Below are 19,620 nucleotides of genomic sequence, written 5' to 3'. Positions count from 1 at the left end.
TCAACTAGTCGGACCTCGATCCAAGATGCACATCCATAAGTTAAGGGCAATTTTCATTGTTAGATTAGACCTTGTCAATTACCCCATCTTTGGCATGCCTCTTGTAAAGTAAGGTTTGGTTTAGTGAATAGTTTTTCAAATCCTCAAGGGTTAGTGCTGGTTAGGGGACAGGCTTGGTGGTGGTGTGTGCGTGTGTTCGATCACGACTGAGGGCTTTGTGTGCCCGCTGAGCGGTGATGGTTGAACGTGTGCGTGAGTGTCCGAGGTGTGAGGAGAGGGTGGAGTGAAGGGTCGTTGTGGTTATTAGCTATGGTTTAGATGGTGTTACTGCAACACCAAGTTTACCTGCGGTTTAAGAGCAAGGACGAATACGTTCGAGTAAGAAACGAAACAGAGACACAGAGAGAGAGACAGAGGGAGAGAGCGAGCGAGCGCTGTGAGATCCATCGTCTCTATCCGCCTGCACGCATCATCTCACAGCCCCTCGACACCTCATGGAGGTACCTCTTTCGCTAGCCTCACTTCAATTTGCGATTTTGAAATTCACGTTCACTCTTTGTAGATCCGCATTCTTTACATATCAGTGCGCATCTGCCTATCGGAAGCAGTGGGTTTTGTAAACGATCAAGTATTCTGATCTGCTTTGCGGGATTTTTTATTAACGTGACAGTGATCCGGATGCGACTGCTTGTAGTTTGCTTATATTTTAGCTGCGCCTTAGTTTTATGGAAATATTGAGGCCTCACGAATTTGAAGCATTACATCAGTTGCACGATTCGGGATCTAGAACTGCATCTTAGCGAAGGAAAATTTCGACCATTGTGTCGCATAAAACTGCGTGTAATGGCATGCTCGAACGTGGGGTTTTGTTGGAATTTGGAAGTGGATGGTTGGGATCAAGATTAGCAAAGTATGACAGTTTTAGTCACCAGTAACTTAAAGTGTTTATGGCAAGATACGTCCCAAATACCTGAACTAGGATGTCTGCAGCTCTCATGCCCCTTGATCAAAAATATACTGCTGCTGGATTCTGAAGGCAAGCGTGTGGCTGTGAAGTACTACTGCGATGAATGGCCGAATCTCGCCTCCAAACTAGCTTTTGAAAAATCAGTTTTCACCAAAACTCAACGAACAAACGCTCGGTCAGAAGGTAACTCTCGTGTACAGGTTATCCGCCCCATTTGAGGTTATCCGCCCCATTTGCTTCGAAAAAGAAGAGAAAGGCATCGTAACATGGGTTTAGTATGCTTGATGGCAGTCATTTATGTCTCGAGATCTGTGTGTGTTGTCTGGTAACTACTACCATCGCATTTTGGGCCTTCCTAGCTGTATGCCATCTGAATCCAAAGGCCTTTTCTGTATGTTGTTTCCCTGCTTGAGCCGCAGTAATATATGTATTCATAGGTCAGCAGAGATCAGGCACCTTATATATTAGTAATATCTCGTTTTTTTTGCCAAAGTTCTTCTCAAATCTAAGTTTCTTGTGTGAGTCACCTTTCGATCGTTAAACAAAAATAACCTAAGAAAGTTCTCTATTTTGGAAATTTACTTTAGTGCACGTTCACTAGCTCCCTCCCTCCCATAAGCCTTATTATCATCACCATGATCTCTGGCACGTGCATACTCGTGTGAACATATACATATTCATATACGTGTACTTACATGCATACAGGTGCAGTTGAGGATGACTGTTTTTTTCTAGTATATAACGATACTCTGTTGCTTTGACAGTGGAGATCGGAATGTTTGATGGGTACATTGTTGTCTACAAGTTTGTGTCTGACCTTCATTTCTATGCGACTGGAGGGGATGACGAAAATGAGCTTATCTTGTCAACAGTTCTGCAGGGTTTTTTTGATGCTGTTTCCCTTTTGCTCAGGTTCTTTTCCTGCCACCTAATGTAGGAGGCTTTTGATGGTTGCATTATCTACTAACAAATGAGTGAATTTTAAATATCATTTACTTATCTGTTGTGCTTGTGTGGACTCTGGTCTGTACCCAAACTCGTCCCACATGTCAATCAGGTTGCACTGACGGAGCTCTTGGTGTGTGATTAGGAACAATGTGGACAAGAAAACTGTTTTGGAGAACCTGGACCTTATTCTTCTTTGTCTGGATGAGATTGTGGATGGAGGGTATGTGCCTTGTTATTTTCTCTACTCCTGCATTTTTAGGGCCAAGTCTGCTTTCAATTGTATGGACCTGTAAACATTTTTTCGCCTGTCATTCTTTTTGGGGATTTTGCATTACTAGATTTAATGCTTTATGTCTCTTAAAAACTCTTGTTCCCTTGTCTCCTGTCCTCTTTCTTTCACTTGTTACAAAAAATTTAATTTGAAAGATGATATAAGACTAGAATGTACTTTGTCTTACTAGATTTAATGCCTGTGTGTGTTTCTATCTAGAACTGACTTGCAGCACTGTCAACCTTACGTGACATGATTTGTACGAGATAATCAATTATTAATTTTGTTTAATTGACTGGTCATTGAGGCAGCTTCATGGCTTTTGTGGTTGGCCAGTGTAGCAGACATGTGGAAGCTAAGATCTTCTCTCACAAGCCTATACCTGCTAAAATAGACTAATTAAAACAGGGAGAGGGTCGAAATTGCATGTGTACAAGTGAGTGAAAGTGGGGTGACTCAATATTTGGTGCAACTGGCCCCCCTTTGTAGGCTATCTGGTAACTAAGCCAAAAGGGTGAGTGTATACAACTCTAGATGAAGGTTTGTGGATGGTGAAGGCACAGGCCGTCCTTTGAGTGTGGAGTGAGTGGAGAGGGGCGGATGCTCCTCTTCCTATCCTATTCCTGCTGAAGGTATGGGGTTGAAGAGGCTACTCGTTGATGAAGAATGAAGGCTGAAGAGCTGCTGGGCAGGCCTTTTAAAGGCTTCTCTCTCTTCTGGATTGACCCAACAGAAAGGAGGGAGTCTTCTGAGTTCTAGTGACTGCATCTGTCCTAGAACGGAGGGAGCCTGCTGAGATCTAGTGACTGCATCTGTCCCACAATAGGTCTACCAGATCTGGTGCTTATAGATGCCTACGTGCTGCTGCTGCTGTGAGTGTGAAATGCGCGGAAGCATGAGAGAGAGAGAGAGGTGAAGAAAACTGTATATATAGCAAGGGGGGACAGCCAAAAGAGGGAAGGGGAATTGCTCCAAGTGATGCCAGAAAAGGGGGAGGCTGCCTGCAGGCCGACTTGATATGGCCGACCCAAGTGGTAGGTCTGGCCGACCAGCTGGTCGGCTGTCCCAGGCGAGGACCAGCCCCTATAAAGGGTCTGCCAGGGTGCCTAGGGTCTGCCCCAAGGCTGCCCCTAGCAGCCCACTGAAATGGGCCTACCAGCCCTCTACTCTCTCCCTAGCCTAGCCTGAAAGGGAGCGGGCAGTCCCTGTCTTACTAGATCTACTCCTGAGATGCCCTTAACTCTAACACCCTCTCTGCAGCTCATGGTGTAGAATGATCTGAGGGAGCCGGCCGATGAAGATGCCACCATGAACTCTCCAGCAGGAAATGTCCTGGATAATAGCTCCCCTGGTAACTTGAAGAAATATCACCTGATGCTCCAAAAAAGTTATGTGCTTTGTATGAGTTCCCGATGGAGGAAGATGAACTGTGGAACACACCACGTCCGTTAACCTGTCAGTGAACTCATCACATCCAAAAAACCCGTACAATGAACTCGAGCTCCTTGGTCCATAGTCAGTACAATGAACCCCGATCACATCTGGTCCATAGCTCCACACTGTTTCCTATGCCTGCCAGACTGTCAACTGAATAGGGTCAGAAGCAACCCATCCTCCCTCCCACAGGCTCTCTCTGGCTGTGACCCGTGGGGGGAGACTTCTTACTGTCAGAGAGCTGGTTTTATCTTGCGGACTGAGGCAATCTTTGCTACAGCTGCCTTGGTACCTCCTGAGTGGTCAGAGTCTGACGACGAGTCGTGATCCTGAGACTTACCCTTGGACTTGCAGTCCTTATAGCATGATCATCAAGTGATTGCAAATCAGGCTGAACATTGGCATCATGAAGAGGCTGTGAACAGCTAGAAGCATTGGGCTTTTTATCCTACAAAATGTGTATTTGATGGATGTTTTTAACAGTCCAGGCAAGGTAAAGCTGCATTATCAGCAAAAACCACATTTTTGCTGATAATAATCTTGCTTGTGCATGGATCATACATCCTGTATCTTTTGCTCTGTGTGCTGTACTCAATGAAAATACATTTGACTGCCTTAATCTTCCAGCTTATGCTTGAGCTGAGAGGGAACATGTACATAACCCAAACACTTGCATGTGTGACATCACAGACTTGGCCTGTCCATGCTTCATAAGGAGTGATGTCATTCAATGTCCACGTGGGTGCTTTATTGAGCACATAGTTGGCAAACATAATTGCATCCAACCAAAATTTATTCGGCAAAGACTTCCTCTTAAGCATGCAGCTGGTCATTTCCATCAATGTGCTATTTTTCCGCTCTGCAAATCCGTTCTGTTGTAGAGTGTACGGCATGCTCCGGCTGCTAAGAAAACTAAAAATACATGGGACAAATACTCACCCCCATAATTGCGATGTCTCGGATCTTTCAGATTTAGCAGTTCCATTTGCTCCTATAATAGCCTGTTTTTCTTATGCATCAAGATGGTACAGCCCTCTAGAAAGTGTGCCAGTAACTACTATTCAGTTATCATGCCGGTTGTTATACCTAGCAAATAACCCTGGAGCCATTTGTGGAGATGGCTGAGATAGAAAGCATGTTCTTTTTCATACATGGAACATATAACACTTCCAAAAGTGTCACTGCATCCCCTGATACTGGCACCTGGCCAATCCCTCTTATGACAAGATGGATTGTTTGCACAAGTGACAATTACCCCGTTGGGTGCATTATGCAAGGAATGAAATAGATTTTTGTAGGATGTAATGTGCTTAGAAGTATCACTATCAAAAAGCCAATCGGACATGGAATTCGGAACAGACAAAGCTGCATCACACTTTGACGGATTGTAGTGGCAAGGCACACCAAATGCCCACTCATCATGAGCCATATGTGATACCTCATGGCTGTGCTCATAGGCAACAAGCGCATTTGTAACTGCAAGACCTTGCTACTATTTTTTCTTTTCCGAAGCAATGTGCTTCCTTCACTTGGTGATTATGCATCAATGTTGTCCCCTTTGTTTAGCTGCATGCGTACACAGGAAACCCTGACCTCATTCTGAATCCAATATAGGTTGGCGAAAGTGTCCCAAATAGCCTTGGCTATCTTGCAAGACCGAATGTGAGGTATTATAATCCTCTTGCTAGACATTGCAATCAAGGCATGTGCCTGTGCATCTGTCTGATCTTAGTGTATCTGTTTCAGCGTGGGATGCATTGCGGTAGCATTGGTAGATGAACCAGAAGTGGCAGTAGCGGTTGCACCCCGCTCGTAGTTGGTGTGGTGGTAGCAGGTGCCTGCACCAGAGAGACAGGTCTAGTCTCTGATCCAGTTACAATACACTAGAAATTATTAAACACCACCAAGTAGCGCACTATGTACGGCCACATGGGATTGTTGGTACCATTAAGCTTGTCCTCAGCGGACATCATTCACATCATTCTGAGCAAGTCATGACTCATTGCTAGCCATTGGTAGATGAACCAGAAGAGGCAGTAGCAGTGGTAACACCCCGCTCGTAGTGGGTGTGGTGGTAGCAGGTGCCTGCACCGGAGAGACAGGTCTAGTCTCTGATCCAGCTACAGTACACCAGAAATTATTGGACACCACCGAGTGGCACACCATGTACGACCACATGGGATTGTTGGTACCATTAAGCTTGTCTTCAGCGGACATCATTCGAAGCAAGTTATGACTCATTGTTAGCCATTGCAAAAATCCCCAAAAAGAAAGTAGGTTGCAAGTGTAAAGCCTCAAGGCTATCACTACAACAAGCTGGTTGCCCAAATATCTGTCTGCAAATCCGTAATTGTTTGCCGAAAAAACAGTGCTGATTATATTACTTCGAAAAAACAAGATACATGGGGTCAGTTTTGCAGCTGACGGGGCTGCGTTCACGAATCGGACGCAGCCCTAAGTGGAAACAAAAAGCTCTCTCTCACGGAGGGATCAGGCGGGTGTGAATAAACAGCCAGAGAGGCGGTGAATAGCGCCACCGAAGGCCCTGAGAAGTATGCTCGAAGAAGAGGCCCTGCGTATCCCAATCTCGGAGGAAACGTCTCCGCTTCTCCCGGCCAGCCCGGGAATCCCCTTGTATCTGGTCCCACTGGCCTCTGAGTGTGTGGATAATCTCGCTCCAGATGTCGGCCATGACCTGGGCAGTCGAAAGAGAGGTACCACCGAGGCTCTGCACGCAGCGCGAGGTCCGAATGTGCCATCCGACGATGCTGCTAATAATCTCCCAGACTGGCTGCCTCTCCTGAGATCCTATGTCCGCCTCTGCCAAGTGCTGCGGGATGCCCTCAAGCGGCCCCCAAGTCCCCTGTGTGATAAGGAACATGGGATCCTGCGGGCCTGCCTTGAACAACTGATGATAGCCAGGTGTGGTGCTGCACCAGCAGAACGCGCCCCAGGTGATCAAACCTAACTCCGGTGCTGCGCGAGTAAGGATCCCGAAGGTCCACCTCCACACTTCCAAGGCGCGAGTGCAGCTCCACAGGCAGTGCTTTGGTGACTCCTCGTCCTCATGACAAATCTGACAAAGTCCATCCTGACCAATCTGCCGCAACCAGCTCCCCACTGGAAGACCTTTGTGGGCGAGTAGCCAAAGGAAGTAGGAAATCTTCCGCGGCCGCCAGCTCTCCCACAAGGCCTTCCAGAAGGCCTGCAAAAATAGCCTGGAGATACCTTGAGCATACCAACTGGGCCGCTGGGTGGGCGGGCGGCTCTACATCCTCCCGAGAACTCTCCTGCCCAATGTCGTGTTGTAAGCGAAGAAAGGGGTCGGCCCATGGCCTGCCACAACCTCTGGCCATCTCCACTCACCTGGGTCCCAATCAAGCTCTGACAGGGCCCGCTCCTCCCAAAGCCAGAGTCGCCATAATTGCAGCTGATCCTGCTCTATACTAGGATCGATCCGTCAAACCTTTCCCACGAGGCCTACGACACGAACCCTCTGCCACGAGAGAAGGGGGTCGATGAGCACACCCTCTCTCCTGAGTCGGCCGTCCCCCAAAACCGCGAAGGATACAGAGGTGTCGTCCATCCGGCGTGCAACCACCAGTGGGATGCCACGGGGGGTGAACTGTCCAAGCCAACGGGCATCACCAGGCATGAGGATCTGAATCTCGGGTGGAGCCAACCAATCGGCAGGAATCGCTCCGTCTATCTCTGTGCGTCTCGCCTGAGCTCCACGGACACCTCCGGCTGCGGCTGCTAGAGCAACGGTCTCCAAGTGTCTGTAAGTGTCTCTCCAAACTCGAAGGGACCGGGCTGGCCCCCGCATCCAGCCGTCCCACGGGATATGTGACCTCTCCCCCAGTTAAAGGCCCAAGGTATCTCTGACCTGATCGTTCCAGATGAGTGGCTGGCGGTCGATCTCCTCCTGACTGCTAGGAGGGGACTGGAGGAGACTGAGACGGAGTCGCCTCCAAACCGTGAGAAGGCTACGAATGAGCGGGGAGCGGGGGTGAGTAAGCGGTGCAGAGGTGAAGATCCACCGGAGGGACGGTAGCCACTCTCCACCTTGGCGCGGGACGCAAGAACTGATCCCCTGCTGAAGTTACATCTTCCACGTTTGCCCCCCCGGGGTCAAACCGCGGATAACTAACTTGCCCAGCAGGGCCTGACTTTGAAGCTCAGGATCAATGACCCCCAATCCACCCTCAGCCTGCGAAGGAATGACTGTCTGCCAGGCTACCTTGGCTCTGGTATCTCTGAGACCATCCCCCCCAGACCACAGGAAATTCCGGACCATCCTCCTGAGCTGTGCCACACAGGATCTCGAGAAGCACCAACAAGAGGTCACATACTAGGCCGTGGCCAGGAGAACCTGGTTGACTACAAGAGCACGACCTGCAAGAGAGAGCTTAGCAATGCTCTAGAAAGCCAGCTTTCGTCGAATGGAATCTAGCACCGGGAGAAATTGCTGAGCTGGCGTGATGTCCAGGCCGACGTGAAAGCCGAGATATCTAGCAGTCTGCCCTCACGGGATCCATCTGAAACCCAAAAACCTCCCTCACTGTGAGCATGCCCCAGGGTTTGTGAGAAAACCAACTGATTTGTTCCAATTGATTTTCGCACCGGCTGCCGAGCAGAAGACCTCTAAGGCCAGCCTCACCCTCTCCAGCATCATCTCATCATCTTGAACATACAGCGCTGTGTCATCTGCATACTCCGAGTCCAGGAGCTCCGTGTCCTCCCTGATGGGAAGGCGAACACCCCGGATCCCTGTCGACCTCGCCCGAAGATAGTATGTCATCGCCTTGGTGAAGAAGAGAAACAGGTAAGGAGCGAGGGGGCAACCCTGACGCATTGATCTCTCCAATCGAAATCGCTCTCCCAGCCTGCCGCCGATGATGACCCTGCTGGAAGCTGTCCTGTATAACGATGAGATACCTTGAATCCATCCTACTGGGACTCCAAGTCTCTCCAAAGCACCCTCCAGGAAGGACCAGTCCACTCGATCGTAGGCCTTCTCAAAGTCGAGAAGTAGGATGGCTAAGTGCGACCCGCTGTGCTGAGCCCACTCCGTCGCCTCTGAGAAGGTGAAGACATTATCCAGGATACTGCGATCCTGGACAAAGCCTGTCTGAGTGTCATGAATGAGGTCAGGAAGTAGTGGCCGAACTCTGGCGCTGATCATCTTGGCAAGGATTTTGTAGGCAGTGGTGAGGAGAGTGATCGGGCGCCACTGACAGATCTCCTGTCGGTCTCCTCCCTTCGGGATGAGGCAAATCAATTCCGAAGAGAGGCTCTCTGGCATATGTCCGCTATTGGAAATCCTCTGGAGGGCTGCTAGGAGGGGCTGATGGATCTAATCCCAGAAAGAGGTGAAGAAAGCGCGAGAGAGCCCATCCTCGCCAGGGCATTTCTGCCCATTGATGGCCATCAAGGCCTCCTGCATCTCGACAGTGGTGAACGGTGCCATCAACGTCGTCTGCATGCTAGGCTGAACAAGGGCTGGAATGTGCCTCCACACCTCCTCGCGGGAACGTCTAGTACGGGAGGCAAGCTGCTTCTGCTGGAAAAGAGTCCTGTAGAAGTCCGTAGCCAACCCCAAGACCTCTTCCTGGTCGGTAACGATGTGCCCCTCCGCTGTCCTAAGACTCCGGAGCTGGTCACGTGCTGCCCTCTGGCCATGCGTCCTGAAGAACTCTTTGCTCATCCGGTCGCCCTTCCGAGCCCAGTAGGAGAGGGAGGCGTGATAAGAAAACTCTGAGCGACGCTGGAGAGTCTCCTCAAGAAGGGCTCTGGCTCGAAGGGCCTGGATCCGAAGCTCCTCCGAACCCGGAGCTGCCTGCTGAAGTCGCTGAATGGAGGCGAGGTCCCTATGAAGAGCTCTGTCTCTGCCCCACCACTCTTGGCGAACCTGAAGGGCTGCGAGCTGGCAAATCTGGCTGGACTCCTGCAGAGCCTGCGCCACCGACTCTACCAGATCCACGCACTCGCCCCAATCTCTGTCCCAAAGGCTACCGATACTACTGCGCATCTCCTCCCTAGAGAAGATGGAATCAGGAATCCTGCACGAACGGGGAGGAAGGGATTGAGCTGCCGAGTCTAGTGATAAGAGCACTGTCGCGTGGTCGGAGGGTGTCGTCCCTGGCACTACACCCACCTGTCCACCTCTGCTGATGGCCCAATCACTGACATAAAATCTGTCCAGTCTCTCCAGGAGTCTGCCTCCTTCCCTGCGGCAGCCCCACGAGAAGTCCAAGCTCCCGTGCCATCGGCGGAAGGACGGGTCTCTCCAGCTGTCCCTACCTCTTGTTGCGAAGATAAAGGAGTCCCAAGCGGACTGCTGTGCCTGAGCTATACCTGTAAACTTTGGTCCTCTGCCCTGTTGGTCCTCCAAAGACTCCAGATTGTTGAAGTCACCTCCAACAATCCACGAATCCATGTCTAGGAGAATCTCTGTGTGTGTCCTCCAGAAGGTGGTGGCTCTGCATCAGAGGTCTGTGGGTGCATAGATGTTGAGGATTCCTATTTTGGAGCCCTCCAACTCTCGGCCAACCCAAAGTGCACGGCCTGGGATCAACGTACATGGCCAAAAACTCCCTGGGCAAACGACTCGCAAACGGAAGTGCAGACATCGCCACTCCTCCCCTGTGCACCGATCGAGGGCTCCCAATAAGTGTGAGCGCCCAGGGAGGATCTTCCCGCAGCTACGGGTATGAGCCACTGAAAGCTTATGCTCCTGGAGCAGGAGTATATCCAAGCGACCAATCACTGCTGGTTGAAGTTCCTGTCTCAAGATGAGCTTCCTAGGACCACGGGTGCCAGAAGAATGAAACCCGTTCACGTTCCAGGAGACAAGGTGTAAGCTCATGATGAGGACTGGTAGGCTGCGAACAACTGTCTGCTCGCGGCTGAGGTCGATGAAGAGGCTGGTATTTCGGAATGAAGGCGCTAACGCTTTTGTGAGGGTTTGGAGAGGGAGGCGGGGTCATCCTGCCCGTTCTTAAAAACTTTTAGCAAAGGCGTGAGGCCTTTGTTACCATGGACAAACGCTTTCTCGAGCCAACTCGAGATCTCTGAGGTAGTCATCCCGTAGAAGGCGCGAAGTTTCTGAGGAGTCCAGGCTCTGACATCCTGGGGGAGGGGCCACGACAGAGGGGGCCTGAGGATCACAATCAATCTGAAACGCTTGGCGGCGCAATGCCACCGCAGGCGCACGTCACCCTCGGACCACTGAGTCTCGAGAAGTTGTCCACCCAACGGGCCTATCCAAGAGCAAATCTGAGCGTGCGTCTGCTCTCTGAGAGCCTCCCAGACCGAGTCGTCTGTCCAAATCTCGGTGCCGTCGCTGAGAAAGGTGAAAGCAAAGCTAGGGCCATCCCTCGGGGCCAAGGTTGCGATCTTCCCATCGGCCCCTTTACGGAGCAGGAAGATACTGATGTCGAGGCAAGCTGGGAAGGTCCCGAGGTCGGCCACATCCAAGTAATCCCAGGGACCGGACCTGTAGAAGTCGCGAGAAAGCTCTCTCTCCTGGAGCTGAGGCCCGCCAGAGTCTGCAACTGAGGGGGCTGGGCTAGCAGACAAGGAAGACTGCTCCAGGGGTGGTGCAGTCTCAGGGTGCCCTGCCTGGGGTGGGGAAGGGGAAGGAGGCTGAGGGGTAGGCAACTCAGACTCCCCGGAAGCGACTAGCGGGGGGGGCGGAGGAGGGGGAGTGGGGGCTGCACGCGGCTAAGGAACCACCGGTGCAGCTGACACTGCGGAGGAGCTGAGAGGGGCGGGGGAGGAGGGATGGGGCTGGGGCTGGGGCTGGGGCTGAAGAGGAAGAGAAGGGGGCTGAAGAGGAAGAGGCGGGGGTTGATGCTGCGGGTCGGGAAAAGGGGGCTGCGGCTGGGGTAAGGGCTGGGGCTGAGAGGAAGGGAGCTGGGGATCGGAAGAGAGGGGGACCTGAGGCTGCGGAGGGCGGGCTACAGACGAAGAAGAAGCTCTCCCAGGACCCTGGGGCGGCTGCCTGTCAGGTCTCTGAGGCGCTGCTGCAGGTTGGGTAACCTCTGTCTCCTTGCCTTTGTCAGAAGTCTTCTTATTCTTTCCTCTTTTCCTTCTGACCTCGGTCCAGCCGCCAGCCACCTCTGGACCGGACTCCGGCTGCCTCAGCTCTTCCTGACGTGGCTGCCCGGAGGGAGGGGGAGGGGGCTGTGGGGGGGGGCGGGGGGGGCCGAGAGGAGCTGGAGAAGTGTGGACAAGCAGCAGCCAGGTGCCCAAAGCCGTGACACCTCAGGCATTGGCCTGGCTGTCCTGTGACTACCATGCTCTGAGTAATGCTGCCAGCATCTGTCACAATCTCAATCACTGCAGGGAGGGACGCAGGGTCTGCCATAGCCACTCGGACTCTGGGAGCTCCTGCCGCAGCAACCGCGTCGACGAAAGTGCCATGCATCACCCAGCCAAAGTGGGAACCCAGGTCCCTGACTATCGGACGCAACTCAGCAGCAAGGCTTGGAAAACTAGCGTCACTGGGTGGCGAGGTATGCGGAAACGAGCATCAAAGTCCGTTGCGCTGAATCCTCGGTACCAAGGGACTATCATGATGATCTTTCCATCCACAGATGTGGGGGAACCAGCAATCAGGTTGCTTGCAGCTTTCGCAGTGGAGAGTTTAAGCCAGAAGATGCCTCTTCCCATAAGGGCCACCTCCTCGATGTGGCTGTCCTCTAGCATAAGAGTGGATTGAAGCCAATCCCTGATGGCTGGTCTGGAGGGAGAGTGTCCAATGACTCTGCCATAGACTGAAGTGAGGGCAAAGTCATTGGCAACCTGTTGTACCCGAGACGACTGTTGCTCTGTCAAGATCACGCGGTAGGCATCTGGAGAGGGAGGGTTCGGCTGGGCCTCCGGTTCCGGGCAGGGAGCCGCCATACCGCCAAGACAAACTGCGAGACCTCCGATGAGGAAGAGGCTGCCACCAAAAAAGGGGGGGGAGATAGACGAGGGATGGAGCCTGGGTGTGACGGAGGAGGATAAGGCGAGGTGAAGCGAGGCGGGGCGGAGGAAGAGGAGGCGATGGCGGCATGAGGCAAGGCGGCGGGTATAGGCGGGGGGGGCGAGGCGAGGGCGTGGCGAGGCAAGGGCGGAGGGCGGAGGTCGAAGGCGAGGGCAGAGGTCGGGGCGAGGGCGGAGGTCGAAGGTGGAGGGCGGAGGTCGAAGGCGAGGGCGAGGGGCGAGGGCGGAGGCGAGGCGTGGTGGCGAGGGGCGCGAGGCGACGGCAGGGGGCGCAAGGCGAGGGTGAGGGGCGAGGGGCGCGAGGCGAGGGCGTAGGTGAGGCGGAGGAAGGTAGGGAGGTAGAGGCTACGGAGAGGGGGAGGAGGGCTCGCAGGAGCTCAGACTGGCTGTCGACATACTTTGCTCATTGGTGCTCTAAATCCGTAATTGTTAGGCTAAAAATGAGAGCAAATACTCTGCAAATGTGAAAGCCAAATGGTCTGTTCAAACACTGAGCCAATTGCAAAAATCTGTCCCCAAAAGGTTTCTTGCAAAAAATCTATCCACGAAAACATTGCCATGCAAAACTTTGTCCAAGCTACTAAATGAAGGGCATATGGCTGCAATTTGCACAGTGGGTACCTGTAAAAGAACCACAAAGGCACAAGGCCAAATGGAGCAAAAGCCCCAAATTTTGAGAGGGCAAGTTTGCCAAATGAAGCGCAAATGCAGAATTTCAACTTCCAAATCTGACTGCGAATTGGTCAAAAAGCCCAATTTCTTGAGGCAAATTGCACCAAAAAGAGGGCAAATGGAAAAGAAGTCCCAAATGTGATTGTACCAAACAATGTCACTATTAATCTGCCTGCAAATTTAATTTGCTGAATGCAAAGGAACCCCAGAATCAACAGTGTTGACCAAAACTCAGGTCGGCTCCCGTCTTCACCTGTAGCGTTTGTTTCCAATAGAGGAACTTGGGCCGGGCAATGAGCACGGGGGAGGCAAGTAGGAGCAAGACACCATGCTCTGCTACCACTGTTGGATGCGTGGAGCAATGGGAGGAAGCTGGAATGCAAGGAGGAGACAAGAAGCTGAAGGAACTGAAGTGAGCTGAGAAAATACAAATGGTGGCCTATATAGCGCCCAAACTCAACTTAGGACTAAGTTTCCTAAGTGAAATAGGACTAGATGTCCTTATAGGACTAAGTGTCCTAACTACTCTTAACTAGCCTACAAGGCCATACCAGGGCTAAGTGGCAATAGTCATGGTACTGGTTTTGCATGTTTGTGAGCATAGACTCTTGAATGATGGGAATTGAAGTCACCATGCCTCATCTTTTGAGAGCGTCGACAACCACATTCTTTGTATCATCTTCCTATACTGCAGAAACGCCTGTCTTCATCGCATTGTCTGTAGCTTCCATGTTTTGTGGGCACCTAGGGATTGATCTCCCTGCTCACCTGAATGGTTGAAATCAAAGACGGGGGAAGCCAAGGAATAAACTTTGTGCCATAGTTTGGAATGGGGGGAAGCCTAGGAATAAACTTTGTGCCATAGTTTGGAATGGTGAGATCCAAGCCCTTGGTTTGGTAGTTGGGTTGGACCTCGAACTTGTCCACCACCTGGCTAGGCTCCCTTGTTGTTAATAAGCTAAGAAATTAGAGAAAGCTCACAAGCACTCTTGCAAGACTGAACCAGTGGTGTTGATCACATGGCTTGATCAGTTTGAGAGCTGCCTCTCCATGGTCGACACCAAAGACAACGAGAAGTGCAGCCTAGCATCTATATGCATCTTACACACAAAGCTCACTATGATCTAGATTAGGAGACCACACAATATAGCTGGATGGAGTTCATCAAGGACATCACGTCCCAGTTCCTTCCACCACAATGGATCATTTGTACAGTCAATTCTTTGAACTCCCCCAAGGCCCCAACAAATTGATCAGGCATCATGCCGATTCACTCAGGCAGCCATTCAACTGCAAAGGGAGAAATAGGACAAACCAGTAAGTTCCTCCCTGGCTTGCGCTCAGAGATTCAGTGGTACATGTGCAGTTTAGGGCTAAAGACTACGGGCTGAATTACAACTGTTGGGGTTGAATAACAGTTTGCCAAAGGCTGGATATACCTTTAGTGAAGGACTGATCCTTCCTGTGGGTGGAGAATGAAGCAAAGCAAAGCTGAATCTCTGATACCTCTTCCCCGTGCTGCTGGACAAGGCTGGAACTGCTGCTGGCTGAGGGCTGTGCCTGGCTGCAAATTTGATGTAATTTTATAGGTTTCTCAGACAGTTGATCCGATTGGTCAACTGTTCCAGTTAACTGACCTGATCTGCCACATGGCCAAGTACTGCTAATGTGAGTTGCCTGCTGAAGTGGCGCTTGCAACTGCTGATGTTGGCACCTGTGACTGATGACATGCTGCATCAGCTGTGACTGTTGACATCAGCCTGTACGTATGGCTATTGCTGCAGAGCTGTCAGCAAAGGAAGTCATGCCATTGCTGTGGATGCCCGTGACATGGGGTCTGTTAGGCATCCCGTCTTTTAGCAATCATTCCTTGCTAAACTCCATACTCTGTCCATGATCCACTTCGTAAACCTTCTCTGAAGTCTTGGAGAGAAGCAACTTGATCTTTGACTTTTTGCCAAATATTGCTTCCTACCAACGTTGAATGAATGTCAATCAAAATGCCTTGCATCAATGGAAGATATTACTCCACCAGGCCTGTGTCTCACTGACACAGCTTTCAATCACATCAAATGCTAGCTAACCATCTGACTATTGGTGTGCAGTTGGAAGCTGCTGAAAAATCTTGTGTTTGTAACGAAGGTCTTGAAAAGAGCCCTCCAGAACACTTTGGTGAACTTGGAGTCTCTATCTAACACTGTGACTTTGAGAGTTCCACATAGGGTACCAACAACTGATTGAACTAGCGGCTTGCAACGTGAGTGCCAATTGTGCCTTTCTATGAAACAAGATGACAAACTTGTTAAATCTTGTTACTATGACCAAACACATGCTGTTCCTGGTTTTTAAAGTAGTCAGAAAATAAGTGACAAAATCCATATTGCTTGCTTAAAAAGATGGTCTGGTATCTCAAGGGTTGGTAGCAAACTAGGGTGCTCCCCATGATATGTGGTAGTGAGAGACACTGATCTACCTCACACTTGAAAGTTGCGGCTAGAGAAACTTTCTTCCAATTTTTTGAGATATGGACTCTTAAATCTTTACCAATCATAGAGTTGTGGGCTGCATGAATTAGTGCTGGCTGAAATTGCGAACGTACTCAAAGTCTTCCTTCTGTATAACAACCACGTGAATAGCACAATTGTTGGGCTGGTCATCCAACATGACTTTGTACCAATGTTGGAACTTGGGGCCATTCTGGTGTGGTACCGATTTTTCATGTCGGGGAGTGTGATTCTCTTGAGAATAGGCCATTTGTCCATTCCCTTATCAGTTTTCGTTGAAGTCTCTGAAGGAGGGATCAGTTGTAGCTTGAATGAAGAGATTTTGGACTACCTTTTGATTAGCCTTCTCCTTTAGTGCTAGCCTTCATCATGGCTGAGTCTGCCCTTCACCTCCGGAGTGCCGATAGAAACTCAGTACGAAGACTTTGTATAAATGGATGCTCAAGTATGTGTGGGTGTGTGGATTTGTATGTGTGAGAGCATATTATGGTCTACACCCACTGTTGGGCGCTGATGACGTCAGTGGGGATGTCATAGTAGCTAGTCCCTGCTATGCATGATGGAGTTTATGGTTTTCAACCTTGTGAGTGACTATCATGAGATTGAAACTGCACTATGTTGTGTTTTTAGAGGATGAGTTTGGGAATGTTCCTGGATTCATCTAGGTATATGTGTAAAGCAGCAGTGTTGGACAATTGGAGTAGCTCAGTTTTGCAGCACTCTGGGCTGTTGGTAGCACAGCACTTGGTTGCCTACTAGAGGAGACTTTTGTACTAGGTTTATCTATGATTTTGGAGCATGGTCACAACAATTTGTTTGGCCGGCCTATGTTTTTGTATATTTCCGGATTAGAGCACATAGAAAGTGAGATTTCATCGTGCAAGGGTGAGCTACGGGTTGCTGCCCTATTCCCGGACAGTTTAGACCCGGACAGTTTAGACCTGCACTATTGCTGCCCTATTCCCGGACAGTTTAGACCTGCACTATCTCCTCCTATTCAACTTTTATAGAGGCTACCTCTTTCCTCAATGAGTCTGTATACAAATTTGTCTGTCAAATTTTTTGTTCTCATTTTTGTTTGAGCCCTGAGAATCAATGCTGTTGATCAAGAAGAGGTAGTTGCTTATTCTAAAGTAGTTCTAAGGCTTCTTTGTCAATGGAAGTAGACAGAGAATTGCTCACTTACATCCTGTATGCTTGGTTTGGTGTGTAGAATTATACTGGAAACCGAGGCCAATGTGATAGCTGGAAAGGTAGCCATGCGTGGTGCTGATTCAGATGTGCCACTATCAGAGCAGGTGCAATAATCCCTTCTTTAGTTTATCATTTTATGTCTCCTGTTTCTTGAGAACTGTTTGATAATAATACTAATTTCTTGTTTTTTAGTGGTGCATTTATTAACAAGCATCTTTTGTCAATTTGAAAAGGATTAATTTTTACAGTCTAGGCCCTGTCGTCCATGCAATGCACATTGCATATTGAAGCTTGTTATTTAAACTCTCTTGTAATATAAGTGTGAGTCAGGTTATATGATGAGAATGTGGAATGCGAACCTTGTTCAGTATCTTCACCATTTTGTTAATTCTTCTATTGAATGGTCCATCAAGGTGTGGGTCAAGATTTTCTCTGAGTGATTGATAGCCACTTTGAACTATTCTGGCGTGGGCACAAGAGAGAGAGAGAGAGAGGAAGCACTGCTAGTCTGAGAGAGAGAGAGAGAGAGAGAGAAGGAAGCACTGCTACTCTGTTCCTTTCACATTGGGGAAACAAACTACATTTATAATCCTGAGGTATTATTTATGGGTGTGTTGGTTGAAATCCAAAAGCAAATGTCTCATGAATGTGTGCGAGGCAGGCCAGATGTCATGCTGCTAGGCTAGTTAATTCTGGCATAGAGTTTCTAGCATTTTGGAGTCTTTGCTACAGATAATTTGGAACAGAACTAAAGGTATGATAGACGATAGCTACAGCAAAGCTCACACTGATACTTGCCTAAACCTTTGGAGATGCTTTTTAAAACTAATTTTTGAGCTCTTCTGGCAAGAGTCAGTGTGTCATGCAGACACCTAATGATCACTAAAAGGAGGGGTGTGTTTTTGAAGCGTTGGGGTTGGGCACAGGCATTGTTGGGTGGTGTAGGCCACATGAAAACTTCAAAAACTGAGGTTAGCAGAAGTCTCTGGACTCTAAACCCCTTATAACCAAAATGTGGAAAAAGATTCTTGAGTGCATCATTGCTTCATTGGTTTCTCTTTACATGTCCTTTGAGTAAGAAAACCAATGGGAACAACCCATTGGTTTTTTTTATCATCTCAGAGAGGGACCTGTGCTATTATAGCTGTAGAGGTTTAAGAACAGATAGAGAGCTCATTGAAGTTTATGACCAGTTGTGATCATATTCTTGCTCCCCTATTATTTGCATGTGCATTGTGTGCATGTTATGAAGTATAAATGTCAAAATTCCACATGGCTGTGTTGATACGTTTCGTATGTCTTTCCATTTATTTTTGCTTTCTGTTCCCTTCATCCCTGATGGGAAGCAGTTTGCAAATGAGAATGTCTTGTTATCCTCAGCAATATGGGTTCTCCTCTTTGTATGGTTAAAGGTGTTTTGAGGTTGCTGTATCTTGCCAAATGCACCTTTTCTAATCAATTGATGGAGGTCCTTATATGTAAAGCAAGGATTGTATCATTGAATGTTTCAGACTAAGGAAAATCTGTGGATTTACTTTATTGACCTGAAATTCTTCCTGCAGACTATCTCGCAAGCACTTGCCACGGCAAGGGAGCATCTGGCAAGGTCGCTACTGAAATAGTGGAATGGGATGTAAGGGAAAAAAATTCTGCAGCTGAAATCGGATGGGCATTTTATGATTCTTCATTTGTTAGTGTCAATTGTATCCTTGCTATAGAGCAACTTTCAAGGTAGACAATCGGTTTTTGAAGAGCGCAGGCTTTGTGGGTCTAATTTCTTTCTCCCTTGAGGTTAAGTCAATTTTGAAAGGAAATTTAAGCATCTATTGTTTGGTTCTTCCCGTCTTCGGAGGTAGGTCTTCATCTAAAATGATGCAATTTGAATTGCCTTTGATCACTCTAAAGATCTGTGAGGTTCTTCGTGTTGCAAAATGAGATAGAAGTTTTGACTCTTTGTGTGTGTGTTGTGTGTGTGTGTGTGTGAGAGAGAGAGAGAGAGATGATGGTGATGGTCATATTAACGGCCATTGGAGACCTTATGCAACTTATGGGACCATAAAAACAGCAGTAAAATAGCAACCATAAGAAAATGAAAATGATACGAAAGCAACCCTTGTTGCTATGATGATGCTCAAGGAGTTTTCTGCAACCATAAGAAAATGAAAATGAAACGAAAGCAACCCTTGTCGCTATGATGATGCTCAAGGAGTCTGCCCTTCACCTCCGGAGTGCCGACAGAAACTCAGTACGAAGACTTTGTATAAATGGATGCTCAAGTATATGTGTGGGTGTGTGGATTTGTATGTGTGAGAGCATATTTTTATACTATGGTCTACACCCACTGTTGGGCGTTGATGACGTCAGTGGGGATGTCATAGTAGCTAGTCCTTGCTATGCATGATGAAGTTTGGTTTTCAACCTTGTGAGTGACTATCATGAGATTGAAACTGCACTATGTTGTGTTTTTAGAGGATGAGTTTGGGAATGTTCTTGGATTCATCTAGGTATATGCTTCTGCCGTATTAGTGGACATGCAAATTTCACCTGGTGAAGTTTTCGTCCAAGTTGCGGCCTGTTGGTATTGTGATAATTCTTTCTATCTTAAATGGTGCGTTGCCCTATCAGGTAGATTTAGA

General features: G+C 49.1%; 1 protein-coding gene across 1 annotated transcript; it reads left to right on the top strand.

The window, feature by feature from the left end:
* Nucleotides 1–310: 310 nt before the first annotated feature.
* LOC147885253 (coatomer subunit zeta-2-like) lies at nt 311–18,849 on the top strand. The gene is made up of 6 exons (XM_087397675.1): nt 311–500; nt 991–1,150; nt 1,732–1,879; nt 2,058–2,135; nt 17,004–17,088; nt 18,547–18,849. The coding sequence occupies exons 1-6, from the start codon at nt 495–497 to the stop codon at nt 18,604–18,606; spliced, it is 537 nt and encodes a 178-aa protein (XP_087253801.1). The 5' UTR covers nt 311–494; the 3' UTR covers nt 18,607–18,849.
* Nucleotides 18,850–19,620: the final 771 nt, after the last annotated feature.

This window comes from Dipteris shenzhenensis, chromosome 26 (genome assembly GCF_047967505.1).
Source record: "Dipteris shenzhenensis isolate YYH24624 ecotype China chromosome 26, Dip_SZ_1.0, whole genome shotgun sequence".
NCBI classification, from domain to species: Eukaryota; Viridiplantae; Streptophyta; class Polypodiopsida; order Gleicheniales; family Dipteridaceae; genus Dipteris; species Dipteris shenzhenensis.
This window is presented reverse-complemented; position numbering and strand designations above follow the sequence as displayed.